Source organism: Lonchura striata, chromosome 4 (assembly GCF_050655825.1).
Source record: "Lonchura striata isolate lonStrDom1 chromosome 4, ASM5065582v1, whole genome shotgun sequence".
In the NCBI taxonomy this organism is placed as follows: Eukaryota; Metazoa; Chordata; class Aves; order Passeriformes; family Estrildidae; genus Lonchura; species Lonchura striata.
This window is the reverse complement of record NC_140706.1, coordinates 31608998-31623795: the sequence shown is the minus strand read 5'-3', so window position 1 is coordinate 31623795 and position 14798 is coordinate 31608998. Positions and strand designations below refer to the sequence as shown.

At 36.7% G+C, this 14798-nt stretch overlaps 1 protein-coding gene across 6 annotated transcripts in view; it reads right to left on the bottom strand.

Annotated features, from left to right (window-relative positions):
* SORBS2 (sorbin and SH3 domain containing 2) overlaps positions 1-14798 on the bottom strand; it is a 144511-nt gene that overhangs the window by 60006 nt on the left and 69707 nt on the right. For 5 of the 6 annotated variants that reach the window (XM_085578697.1, XM_085578698.1, XM_077782879.2 and 2 more), the window contains exons 4-8: positions 11463-11555; positions 10819-10845; positions 9696-9820; positions 8091-8708; positions 450-929 (exon numbers count right to left, since the gene is read on the bottom strand). In XM_085578697.1, coding sequence (XP_085434823.1) covers positions 450-929; positions 8091-8708; positions 9696-9820; positions 10819-10845; positions 11463-11555 — 1343 coding nt within the window. The remainder of the gene's footprint in view (positions 1-449; positions 930-8090; positions 8709-9695; positions 9821-10818; positions 10846-11462; positions 11556-14798) is intronic. The other variant, XM_085578700.1, reaches the window with a different exon arrangement.

The following is a 14798-nucleotide window of genomic DNA, read 5'->3' as shown; positions in this document are numbered from 1 at the left end:
AAAAACTGCATTAAATACTGCAAACATTTATTATGAATTTACAAATTATATTATTAAAATCTGCATATCAGTGTAAATCAAAAATGGTGGTAGTCCAGACTCCAAAAACCTGTAAATTGTTAACAATATTTTAAACAAATCTCTTCAAACTCCATGGAATGCTTGCTTTAAGAACAAGTATTTCTTGAGTTTATTTTCTTTTAAGCAAAGTATTTGATACACCTTAGCTGACCACACAACTATGCAACAATCATTTCCTACTCCCAAATCTGCTATGTCCATGATTTTTTCTTTTAACAACTGTTACAAATCACTGTCAGACTGTGACCATGGAAAATTATTAACAAAATACTTGTCTGTGTAATGGGATAACAGACAAAGTTGAATTCTGTTCCCCTCTGACAACCTGTTTGAACAAAATGGAGGAGGAAAAAAGGAAGCATAATTACATGAGAAGTGGCAGCAGTGTTGGTTAAGGTGGTGCCATCTGACACAGCAGACATCTGGCTCAAGGTTGGGGAAGGTGTTTCAGAGCAGTCAGTAGTATCATAGCTACAGGTCTGCAGCTCATCTAGAATGGCTGTGGAGCACTCGCTCCCTGTGCGGGAGGAGCACTCGCTCATGGCAGAGTCTGTGCTCACAGAGGCTGCTTCACTCCCCTGGGCAACACTGGCAGGAGCTAGGAACGGGCATTGGCACGGGCACTGGGACAGGGCAGGGGTTTTGTAAAAGCGTGAAGGCAAAAAATCATCAAGCGTTGGCAAAGAGTATGGAACTAGGTGGGTGCCACTGTCTGGTGAGAAAGAGGTTCTGTTAACTGGTACCACAGGAGAAGGAAGAGGCAGTGGAGAAGCTTCTGTTGCTGTTTGTCTGTGTGTCTGTGAAGCATTTACCTCCATCACAGGGGAAGTTACTTTCTGGTTTCCAAGCTGAGATTTGAGGAAAAAAAATAAGAAAAGAAACAGATTACTTAATGAATAAAGAACTTTTTCCTTTGCCTCTTGCTGGGTGAAGGGGAATCACAGAAGTGTAAGTTTTTCAGCCACCCAAGGAAGTTCACATTTACAAAGATTAGGAAATAAATCAACCATGCTCTATATTAGAGTAGGACAACATAAAAGAAATTAATGCATAAAATACTAGTGGAAGCAATGCCAGAAACCATAGTGTGCTGAGGATGAATATTCATAATGTACTGCATATATTAACGATCTCTATCGTGCATTGAGAGGGATCACATTATTTTATACTTCACGTAAATATGAGGCTAGAGAATGTCATGTCCATGTAGTTTTCAAAGCAAAAATGTATCTGCAAGTCTGATCTCAGTAAATGTTACACTTTTTTTTTTGTCAAGGACAGGTGTGATTTTGAAATTAACTGTAATATAAAGATGAGCAGGACTGCCTGCTATACAGAAACACACATAATGACTGTTCATATGATCTGCAAGTGATAGGTGGTAGAATTTTTTGCCTCTTGTGACTGAATACATCTTCTCCACTGCCTCTCTAATAAAAATATTTCGATGATCTTAGAATTTCCAAGCACCCTGGAAGCACCCTGTCACAACCTACTCTATAAGGTGTATGCACAGAAGTCTTTTCAACATTAGAGGACATAAGGGTGACTGGTATAAATCTGGGGAACAAAGACTGGGGGCACAAGAACAAGACATACTAAAACAAAACATGCCAGTTGTTTGGATTCAGCGCAGTTCCTTAAAAGTAGAAGGGAACAGTCTCATAAGAGTGCTTCTGAAAACTGCTATACAATGTATGAGCTTTATGTTCTGTCATTTCAAATCACTCACTCAGTTTAAACTAGTCCTGCAACTGGCTTTTTGCATCTGCAACTTCCTTTTGAAATAAAGCATGTTGGCATCAAGTATTTGTTAAACAGCTGCACAAATCCTTCTATGCTGCCTATTAACCACAAGCTTTCCATCAATTTCTAAGTATTCAAAATACTGCCTACTTCAGCACTAATGGTTTCACTGTTGATAGGGCTGAGGACATCTGGAATAGTTACTGGGAAAGAGTATTTGGGATTTTAAATTCATGTAAAACAATAAGACGCTGTATGTAGTAAATATTACTTAAAAAAGCAGCATTCTGTCATCCATATCACACTGTTACCAGTAATATGGTTCTTTCCTATGCTTACACTAGGCAGATGTCTTTAATAATTCAAAAAATGTTTCAAGCCATCAGATTAAAATGCCATTTTGGCATTTTAATCCAAAATCTGAAAATATCTTCTAAAGCCCTTATGGAAGACTTGGAACACAACCCAGATTATGCTACTTACAAGAGGTCACTGGGGTTCCAGTTGCATAATTCTTGTTGAGATCAACTAGAATTTACACAAATAGCCTTACTGAGGTCAATGGGACCATCCCTACGAATAAGCATTACAGAAAAGAATCTTGAGTACGTGAACAGACATCTATTACTTGTTCCAACTGATTCAAAATAAATCTTTGGAATCACTGGATCTCTAGGGTACACAACAATAGGCAAAAGCTGCTGTAAAAATCTGCAGTCAAAACAGTGAATAAACTTAGTCAAACAGCTTAAAATCCAAATCTTATTCACAGCAATAACTGAACATCCCCAACTTAATCTTTTCATAGAGGAAATCTGAACTCTTAATTAAAATAATAACTGAATGTCTGACTGTAAAAGGACACAGTATTTTCATAGAGAACTAATTTGCCAATAGAAACCTCATAAGAACAACGGAGTACTATTAAAATAATGTCATGAAAAATTATGATGATTATACAGCATAATATATAAGGGATTTAAGATGTGTGTATTTACATACACAAATAAGAAACTGTAATTCCACCTCAGAGGTACATAAAAGGGAGACAGAATCATCATTCATAATGATTTTCATCATCTGTGTCATCAAGATCGTACCAAGATCTCCAGCAAAAGACAGGAAACAGGAGATCATGCTGTAATTATGAGGCAGAGCCAAAAACAAGCTCTGAAGTTCTTGAGACCACTTATCCTCTCAGCATCTCCAGAAAAAAAGTTACATATTAGTGAGCCAAAATGTGTAAATTAATCTCTATAGAGTTAAAATAACAGGAAATCCTGGGGAGCTGAGAAAGCTAGTAAACCTGTCTTTGAAGTGAGGAGATTTCTTGCATGCTTGAGAAAAGAAGGGATGGACAACACAAGGACAGATATTCAGGGTGCATCCAGAGAGCTAATGAAACTGAGACTTTAAAGAATTTAATTTATTGTGATTGGTAAATAACAGTTGATTTCATCAAGCCAAATTCTTAAAAAAAAATATAAAGTTATTATTCTTACACTGCAGAGAGAAGGAATGCAGCAATTATAGGTGCTGGTTCCCAACATGAAGCTTCTTGGCTTTGTAAAGTAGAACTGCTATTCTGCCTGAGTCTAGAATACTTTTGTGTGTATAAACATTTATCTGGGAAAAAATGGCTGAAATTGTGATTTAAAACAGCATTGTTTTTGAAAACTGATTTATACCACCTAAAAAACCATGGAATGTTGGTAGTCTCAAACACATACAACTGGCTACTACTAATCCGTATTCTTCACTGTGCATGCAATTTCATATATGAATCATATTTTCTTATATTTTTCACTGCGAAAAATATGAGAAAGACAAGGCTGAATGCATTCCAGAAAACTTTTAATACTAGTTCCATTCAGCATGCTTCAGATTAGGTTTGTTATTGATATAGCACAAGAAATGCTAGCAGAAGTCAGGCAGAAAAGCCAAATAAGTACTTAATCAAATAGATTGATGAAAAACTAGCTTGATTGTGGCTGTCTTGGGTTGTGGAGCCACACTTGCGAGACAGATGAATGTCATCAGTCTTGATGTGAATTCAAGGTCTGAAGAGCAGCCTTCTGCTGGTCTTTTGAAACACTTCTTTTCCATCAAATAGTAAAATGTCAGGCCGAAGAACACAGCTGGTATTCAATTCATATAAAGTAAACAGGTGACCCTAGTATGGGTTTTAAAACCAGTCATCTCTTGCTTTAATTCAAGATATGTGGGGAGTGGTGTGAGATTACTAATGACACCAGAGTCCTGGCCTTGCTTCAACAGTCAAGACACAGATAAGGAGACTCAGAGATAAGTGAATAAATTCATTGTGTTAATACATAGCAGAGTTTAGTAATCAACAATCAAATTACACCCATACATTTGCATAAATGGGTAAAAATACCTCTATTTTTAATTATTAAAAGCTGATTTCAAAATGCCCAAACTAATGCTGCTAATTATATTCCAGTGCCCATTTCTCTACCTAGCCCTCTTATTTCTAAATTCAGTATAAGGAGGTGGAGTTCAGCCCTTGTGACTAAAGCAATACTAGGTGATGGAGAACTTAAAATGAAAAAATACATGCTCAGTTTTCTTTGCTCCACATCTGTCCCCAGGATGCTGAAACCAGTTTTCTCTTTCTTCCATATCACTCTATATATTGTCAATACCTAAAACTCAGAAATGTACTAGATGAATTGATTTAATTTTTTTTTTTAAATTTTGGGCTTATTTTCCTTGATGCACACTTCTACAGCTATAAGGCTGTCAAAAGAAACACTTTAATAAACATCTGCTAGAGATGTTTTACTCCTCCAGCACATCAGGACTAAACCATCTGAGGAATTCAAATAACAGAAAAAGTGCTTTGCAACCTCAGTTTCAGACAGTGGTATGTAGAACAATAGGACACTGAGGAACCCGGGAACAAAATAATCAAAAAATATCAGGTTATTCTTTCTGAAGATGCAGTTCAGAAGTCTTTATCAGTTTATAATTTCTTCTTATAAGGAACTTGGACAATAAAATTTACCTCCACTGGTTTCACACTAGGAAATACAAATTTCTCTGTTGAAATAGATACGGTTTCTTCTCTTGTATCTGCAGTATGGTACAAAGAAGCAGCACCTCTGTTATAAATTAAGACTGTAATAATGTAATAATATTGAGTAACCTGAATGCTTCTATTTTCATATATACTTGTGAGGGGTTTAACCTTTCTCTGAGTAGGAGTGTTTACAAAATGTCACTTGGTGAGTCATAGCACACTTCTGCTTGCTCCTAAAGTTTCAACAGATAAGCACTGAAATAAAGTGCAAATAGGAGCACATCACAGCAAGATACATTAACTTCGACCACAAAAGCTCCCTATGGGCTGTGTATTTCCATACTTTGAGACAAAATACAGTTGTGCATGTTGGCCAGACACAGATACCCTACATGCACAGTATTTCCTCTTTATTACCTCTTAAGAAGAGATGATTACCTGATCTTACCACATTCTCCTTCTCATACATAAACCCAGATGCAGAGGGAGAATTGCACCTTTCTAAGTGTATTTGTTTTTTGAGAGTTTCTCTGACAGCTTTCAACACTGCTGGCAGGCCTAATCTACAGTCTGAGAGCATCCTTTGAGGACATAGCTTGACATACAACTATAAGCTGCACGTACAAAAGTATGTGCAATGTCCTGTAAAGCTGGCAGATTTTAAAAATGAAAAAAACTATTCTGCATAGTATACTGAAAGTTATTTTTCTATGTGAGAGAAATTGTGAACTTTGCAAATACTATGATATTTAGCACTGAAGGGATCATAATATCTGGCATTAGCTAGAACAATTTCAGGGTTTTAAACTGAGATCTGAGTTAGAAAATAAATATTTTTAAACATATAGCTGCAGCCTCTACTTCTCATTTTAGATCATGGCATCTTCATTTTGGAAACTCACCCAATGCAGAATTTTACACCACCTCACATGCTGATTTTACTCTAGTTTTAGGTGCGTATTTTAACAAGGAGCTACAAAAACCACTGGCTCCATGACTCAATTGTGATGCCAAATACACCCCCCCTTCATTAAAATTTATTTCAAAGCTGAATATCAGAGAAAATGTCAGCTGCATTTTGCAGATAAGAGATCCATAAAGGGCTACAGCTTGAAAACATGGCTACATGCCTTAATGACCTCTGTGATTAACTGAAAATTTTCTCCTTTTATTCAGAGCAGCCCAGTAGCCAAATATCTGATAGTGCTTCCCACAGACAGAAACCAAGGAAAAGGCAGAAAACTAAGTGCAGAATTGCCAAATAAGCCACAGATACTTTTCTGATTTTTTTCAACTCAAAGTGAAACTAAACAAGATTCTAAATTAAAAGGAAAATGCAAAATGTGTTTTGACTTTTAAAATTCTAAAAAAAAAACAGCTAGAAGATGAGTTATTTTTAGTCCTTCTGATTTGAATTTGAGTATTATTCTTGATCATAAAAAGGTATTTCCCTAATCGTTGTTAGCTATCATACTTTCTGTTTGAGAGATTTGTCTGCCCATCATATTCCAACAGGCTGAGCAACTATTTTTTAGTGAAAAGATAACAGATTCAAAAGTTGTATTGGCCACACCTACACACCTACACCTGTTCTGCTGTGTGACAGTATCCTTTGATGCCTATATTTAAACAACTTGCTTCATATCTACCCTAGCTTCCAGAAAAAGCTGTTGCTCAGCTTTCCTTACTGTTTTTGACACGGATCCTTTACTGTGGCTCTTGTTTGAACTGATTTGTCGTACCTGACAAAAATCACTGAGTATGAGACTGGTTCTTTTAAAGGGTAAAGCAACTTGCTTTTTCTCAAAATGTTCTAAATTTCATGCAGCCTAAGAAGGATTTAAGATGACAGTTTTGTGTCTAGTCTTGAGGAGGACAAATGTGATTAATCGTTCTGAGCTCCTGTTTTTAATGGAGAGAATTCAAAAGAAGCATTGCAGACCATTGCCATATAATTTACTAGAACTTTGTTCTGATCAAAAATTTTACTTGGGATTTGAAGGGGGAGAGACAGATATACTAAGACTTTAAAATTATCCTGTTTTTAATGCAGATACTTATGCCTTCCAGAGTAGAGACCTGGTTGAATGTGATGTTCTGAAAGAACCTCAGTCTGGAAAAACAGATGTGTTACTACTGTTGATAAAAGGGCTGTACATGGACTTTTTAATTTACAAGAGAGTGCTGCATTTACTTCAGAGTAGCCTCAATGATTCCAGCAGAACTAGATGAACACAAATATGCCAGGATGGGATTTTCACTCAGACAAAGCTTTGAGGCAGACATGCCTAGACCTACAGCAATCTGTATGTCCATTTCAAACACCGATAAGCTGTTATATTGGTAGATATACTAGAATAATTATCTTTAAAACAGAAAAATCCTAATGTGGCTAGGTAAAGCAGAGTAGAAATTACAAAGCCTATTTAGAGCTCTTGTTTTACCTAGTATGTATTCACTGTTGCTTTCTTGTGCCCAGGCTTATTTTATTTGACTCAGTGAGTTTCGGAATGGTGATAAACCCTGCTCAGACTCCTCTGGTCCTATGCTGTGTGTCTGATATTCCCATTTCTCCTAGGTAAAATCAGTATAATTAAAGAATTTTCATTTCAGTAGGTGTAAGGTATAGGGGAAACAGATGGACCTAGAAGTTCAGTGACCCGTGATGCTTTGTGTGGAGGCTGTTGACAAATAATTTACAAACCCATTTTCTTTAAAAAGCTCTGTTGCACAGGACACATAGGAGATGGCAGTGCCCAGCCTTTTAGAAAGCATTGACTGACAAAATGTACTTTTTGCAGCCCTAGAAAACTGACAGAGGTGCATTTAAGCTTCCCTCAAACCAACTCAGCCTAACCTTACTATCCATACTTGATCCTTCCAGCACCTATGGCAGCATAACCTTCTAATGCAATCCTCTCTAGGAAGAGCCACTTGAGAGATGCATGCCCTACAGTACACTAATCTCCTGTGGTGCGTTTGCACTTTGCAAAGTGCTCACAGAGGAAAAAAGAAGTCTGCCTTCCATCTCAGCTAAATATTTTTTTTTAGTAACCATCCAAAACTTTCAGTTTTTGTTCATTTCTGTTTTGATCCACATGACAGGTAGTTTTACCCAGAAAACACAGGATCTAGCTTTGGTAATATAAGTATAACTAAACAGATTGTTATTAAGTGATTCATAAAAATCTAAAATAAAAGATGGAAAAATTAAATATACCACATGGCATTCTGGAGCCTGTGAAGAAGGAAGAACTGTAGACTTTTGTCCCAAATCCTTTGAAGACATCTTTGAAGTGTCTGGAGAAATACTAGGTGGATGGTCTTGGATTTCAGGCTCTGCTTTATTGTCAGGGGTGGGAACTATCTGAACGGAAAGAGATGCTGTGTGTATCTCAGGCATGGGGTTACAGGCAGGTGAGATAGGCCTTTGTGAAAATACTGGCTCTTCAACAGGCTTGAGCTGTTGCTGTGAATTACAAGGAGCGCTACTTGCCGGGCCACGTGTCTGGGTTAATTTCAGGGTAGATATCTTACGTTTCTGAGCCTGTTGCCTTTGGCCTTGATGGAGAGTAGTACTAATGCCAGCTACTGTGCTTGTGTCTGCACTGGAGACTGAGGTCAGTGGTTTAATGATTTTTTGTGCATAGGACACACTTGTGTTAGCTATTTGAGAAGACATTGTCTCCTGAACAAACGTCTCGCTAGTGTAATAGGCAGTATCTGTGAGGTGGTGTTTAGCTGGACCAGCAGTTACTGCCTGGAGATTAATTTCGTTCTCGTGATTAGTTACTCTTGCTTTCCGAAAGCTTTCTTTTCTAGGAGGTGGCAGAGGTGCCTTATTTGCCAAAAGCATCCACACACAGAAAAATAACATTGAAGAAGAAACAGAAAGAAAGTAAATGTTAGTAGGAGATATAGTTCAGTTTTACTTTTATATTTAAATAAAGGAACTAGTAAATTAAAGGGCTTCATCTCAACATTGATAAATTCAATGAACAACTAAATTGGTCAGGTTCCCACCACCATTTCCTGTGCAACTTCTGTTTAAAAAGCTAGATGTTCCATCTGCTTAGACCAAAGTGGGATCAGAAAGGATCAGAAGGAAGCCCACAATCATTCCTTTTCTTTTAAAAAACAATTATTACACTGAGAAAGAATTATTGCTGTGAAAGCATTTAGGTATGTAAGCACTCTGTGATCTTATTTAGCAAGCAATTATTCACAGGTAACACACATAAATAAAACACAGAGCCTCTTAATTTTTTGAATTAAAAGAGTACCAGAGAGAATATTAAAATTGGTATGTTGATATTTGCTGGACAGATAAAGATGTTTCCAAGTGTGGGGATGTTTTTTTTGTTTATGTTGTGTGGTTTTTTGCTTGATTTTTTTTTTTGTTTCTGTTTTTAGTGTGTTCTAATTACATTGTTCTGCAAAACAGGCAGAAGCATTTTCTACCATATAATTAATACACTTTTAATTTTCAGATATTTTGATGACTGGTGCATTTTTCAAAGTGTAAACTATTAACAAATACTCTTTGAAGTCTGGGAACACTCCTAGAAAGCTTTTACTTGAGTATGACCTAGTTTTATTTAGCTGTCTTGCTCATTGGAAGCAATTTCTGGTAATTAACCTGGGGGCATACAGCCTGTGTGGAGTATGCTTTATCTATGCAGCAAACCAGTCTGTAGTGACCCACATGAGCAGGTGAGTCACACTAGCTGCAAGGCATCAGACAATGTTTCATAGAGGTATCCCATCTATAAGTGCTAACCCCCCAGCAGTGGCATAGCATTAAACATGGTGTGTCCAGTTTTACCTGAGTTGGTGATTTTTTATCCTGTAGATTTGGCCGCACGCTCCTAAAACCTTTTGCTGAAAGAGATGAACTGCTAGCGTCTCCATTCAGTGTCTCTCTACTGCCATTATTGTAAGATCGCCAGGCTTTTTAAATAAAAAAGAATGAAAACATTTTTTGGTGTGATTAGTACATCTACACTGCTCTCAACATAGCAGCCCAGCTGCTAAACAAACTACACAATTGACAATGATGCTGTTTTAACATGAAGTTATAAGAACATGGCTAAAGCTGCCACTCTACAAAGTATTAATCTTCAAAATTTAGAGAATTCAAGCACTGACAACAGTTCTGGTATTGGGCAGTTAGACATCTTCCCACAATATTCATATAGACTATGGATTTTTAACCTTGAGAGTTCTTTTGAGGTGCTGGTGCTTTGGCCTCTGTATAAATCAGGCTCAAGTTTTTTCACTTTCAGATTACATTCTTGAACTTCATGGCTGTGTTAGATTTTGACAAACATCTCAGCTCATGTAAAGTCAGCTGGTCATGGCAGTTTCACAAAATTTTACCACAGTACCCAACTAGTTGTTGCAATAATGTTCCAATCTCATTGCAAAATCTAAATGACACCTCTATTTTCCAACCAACCAACCAACCATGTTTTTCTCTCTATCCTCAGACCTGGAATGCCCTCAGAGCACTGGCCAAACATAGAGAGAGATGTTGAAGACAAAATACTGTAAGAAGCTGGGAAAAGTAACACATTATGTGAGCAGGCTGCTAAGTGAAGGTGGGCAGAACTTGCAATCCTGAGTAAGGCACTAAAAAGGAAATAGCAAGTACCACTGTATGGTGCCACAGTGATGAAGCTAAAGGTGGCAAATTAGCAGTCTGTTTTTTTCCCACACAATTCATTTTTCTGACAACATATTCTGTGTTAGAGGGAATAACTGCTTTCAAATGAGACCGGAATTTGAGGTCTTAACCATTAACAATTAGGATTAAAACTTTAGAGGTGTTTTCCTTGAAGAATGAGGAAGTAGGGAGTAATGAAATCAAATAAATATAGAAGACTGTTGTAATTCATCCACTTACATGGTATTACACTGATACATCAATAATACAGTGTTTTATTTACCTGAATCTGGAGACTGAGAATCAGACCCTGAAAAAGAAATAGCCAGTATTAATTTGTGTTAGAAATAAATTAAATTTGCAAAAAACACACAGGAGTATTGATAAGAAGTAGTTCTGCCTGTCTAATAAGTATTTGTTGTGTTTTAACTGTTATGAATATTTTTAGGTAAACAATCTTCATTATTTTTTTAAACTAATCTGGCTTCTGACAATAATTTTACAACAACACTCAGATTCCTTTTCTTGAGAAGAGTTTTTAAATCAAGTTTCAATAAAAAATTTGTAATAAGCAAAACCTCTTTTTCATGCTTTATTATCTTGAAAAAAATACAGGGGATGTGAGACCCAAAACACATATCAAGGGCAAAATTAATTTACTAATTTATTAATTTACTAATATAATTAATTTTTTCCTAAGTATTCCCAATTTTTTTTTTCATGAATGGCTACTAAACATAGGCAGAGAGGAATTAAGAACACTTTCTAAAAAGCATTGCTTCTCAAAAGCATTGTAGAAGTAATACATCTGTCAGTGTAATAGAAAATAGTGCTACCCTTCTCCTCCTTGCAAAGTAATATGGCAGGAATGCACAACAGTAGAAAAAAGCCATTCAGAAGTTGTATCTCAGTGGTTAGTGGTGATACCTGAGGCCAATAGGTTTGGAGAACTCTGAACTCTCTTCACAGCTGTTAATGTGACAGACATTGCAGCACGTTTGCGAGCACAGCCACCGCTATCTGGAAGCACAAAACAATAAGACAGCAGCCCCAGACAAAGGAGGCAAGCACATGCAACACATCACAGTGTGAGATATGCCCAACATATATGAAAATAAGCATGCAGTTAGGGAACTGCTGCAGAAATGCGTGAATTTGCAGGTTTGGCAGATTAGCAGAATACATAAAATTTCACAAGCTTTAAATAACAATAAACCTCACAGAGAATAAGTGAAGAAAGCTTTATTTAATACTTAATCCACTAGGGAAATATGTACACTCTGTTACCTGAAAAACTGCTTAATTACAGCTAATTACTAAAAGCAAACAAGTAATCAAAATAAAGTCTTAAGCATTCCAGAATAATATTAATCAACAATCTGCACTGTAAAATAATTTAATTGTATGCATTAGAAAGACACCATTCATAAACTAAGCTCATGTTTGATCAGCTGAAAAAGTACTTTTGTTCAATCTTTTGGATCAAGAAACAAAATTACCAGTGAAGGCATAAATTCTTTTTCATTTTGATGGAACAAACTGGCTGTCCCTCTTCCCCTTTTTTATCTAATATAAGTTAAAAAATAAAAGAAATGTATATCTGGAACCAAATAACATTCTGAGGAAACGAACAGAAGTCTAAAATAATTTTTAAAAAATAAGGTATAGAAAAAAATCTTCCTTCTGGATTTTGCTCAGTTCCTTTCTTTATTCTACTCCTCTCTCACTGGAGCTGCCATTGATTTTATAAATATTCTCTTATTATTAGAAGACCGCTTTCCCACAAGTTAACTTTTTAGCAACTCTAGTATAGTTGTAAAAGAAATTTAATAAGTATTAGCACTTATATTTAACTAGAGTACTTTTCTGCTCTTCACTAAAATAATTATTTTAATTTTAGTATTTAGATACTATTGGGATTTCATTCAGTGCTTCAATGAAGTCAAGAACAACAAGTATGATGAATGCCTTTTTATTTCTGTAACCTATGACAGGGAGTTTTATAAAATTAAGGTCTTAATGAAGACCTGCAACCTATTCACAGAAAGTATTTGCCATAATAGCAGCAATTTGAGCCACAGAATCATCTTTAATCCAGGTCTGCAAGAGCAGTAAGCTCCTGGTATTTCTTTGCTCATTCCTGCTGCTCCAATATTTCCAATAGTCCCCTGGCCACAGGCCCTGTAGGATATGCATTAAGTAGTTGTTAACATTGGCAAACATCAGAGCCACTGCCTTAGATGTAAGTGGTACCAAAGACTCGTTGCCAATTCCAAGGAGCAAGGCAAAAAGCCCAATTATATCAGCCAGTAGTAGTTGAAAGCAATACATTACCTGCCATTAATTATTAGCATTGTACATGTGACAAAAAGACAATGGCTATCAAATCTGCACATGTGTTTTATTTTGCTTACATAAATACAGAATGGAAATTGTAATTAAAATTACACTTTCCATTCTTGTATTCCTTTTCCCCCTCCATTGACATCCATCAGAGGTAATTACAATGAGATTTGATGATGTGTAGCTACTGAGGTTCTGTTCTAATATGAATATTGGCAGCCTTTGAAAGCATACTACACTTAATATAAGCTAACATGCAAAAAAATTTGTTATACTGTCACAGGTCTTATTCAAACTAAGTGGTAATTTATTTGCAATTTTTCAAGAGCTACCTTCCTGAATTTCATGATAGAGAAAGTGAAGAAAACAGGAAACTGACTACAAACATTTAATTATTTTAACTTCAGGAAATTCTGCTTCAATTTAGTTTTTGATGTAATTCAACTGAGTCAGAGTTTTATACTTCATAGACACATAATCTAGCAAAGTGTTTTGGCTTCATGCAAGAGAAATAAAACAGATTGTAACTGATCACATACAATATTTACCCCATATATATTTTATATATATTCACAAGTCTTTACCTGCATTATTTATCAGTATCTGTACAAAATAACGAGATCTAATTAGCACTCAGTAAAGACATAGCCTCACATTTATACAATATTGAGTTGTGCAAAATTTCTAGTAGGAACGTGTGTGGCTAAGCACATATTGATGCATGACGGGCTCCATCCTCTCATCTACATTCAGGCCAGGCTCCCATTAAGTGGAGTGTGGAGTATTAGGAAACAGTAAGGGAGACTGAATTAATGATCTGTTCATTTCACTTGCAAACTATAAGCAATTATACCACATAGCTGTTATTTAAGGAACAAATGAGGTTATATGAAACATTCTGTACGAAATGTCTGCATATATAAAAAATGTGGGCACAAATATGCATACACACACTCATAATTCCTTTGACTTGAAAAATTCTTCAGGAAGGAATCCTGTGTCACTAGGAATTGCTTTAACACTGAAGCAAAGGAGATCCAAATCAGCTAAGGTTTGCAGGCAGTGCTAGAATATGAAGTCAGGCAATAACTCACAATCAAAACAGCTGCCTAAAATGCAATTGCAGCTTCTTTTTCTCTTCCTCTCTTAATTGTTTCCACATTTTAACCCTTCCCCCTAAATTCATAGCCCCAAGAGTCGCTCCCACTTAGAGACAGCATCATCCTAAGTGAGCTGTATCTGCATTTGACAAATAGTCTACTGGTTGGGTCCTGCCCCAAAGCCAGATGGAGACGATTCAAAACACCACCATTTCATTTAGGAGCAAGGGGCGGGCTTCTTAAAAAGACTGTTTCAGAGAGTCAGTAAAAACAGTGGCATAAACAAAGGGAGCAAAGATGAAAGGATGGTGACCTTGTGTGAAGATGTGAGAGAGAGCAGCCAGGGGCAAGAAATTTTAAATAAGCTCTTAATGCTTATTAAAGAAAAGGAAAATGGCATCCAAAAATTAGGTTGCTGATTATTATTCTATTCACTGTACTTGTGGACGGTATCATTTTTCCTTTTGTCTGCACAGTGAATTCAAGTTTAGAAGTCTTTAGAGCAGGGCTTCTTCCTCCTTACTTGCATTCTGACCTTTTCAGGTAAATATATAGTGCTGGGTCCAACTGTCCAAGACAGACCAAGCTTCTGCCTCTTTATGTCCCCAGGTCCAACACGGAGGGAGACTGAAAATGCCTTCCCAGCAGACAGATGTACACACCACATCCATGGCCAGACACACAACTCCAAACACTCACACTAACATGGCACAATGGCCTCACCACCCTGCCCTCTCTGGCTGAAGGTCCACTATGGAGAATGGCACATGTGGACAGAGTGGATCCTTCCAGCAACTGGGCTCAAACATCGAGTCTGCCA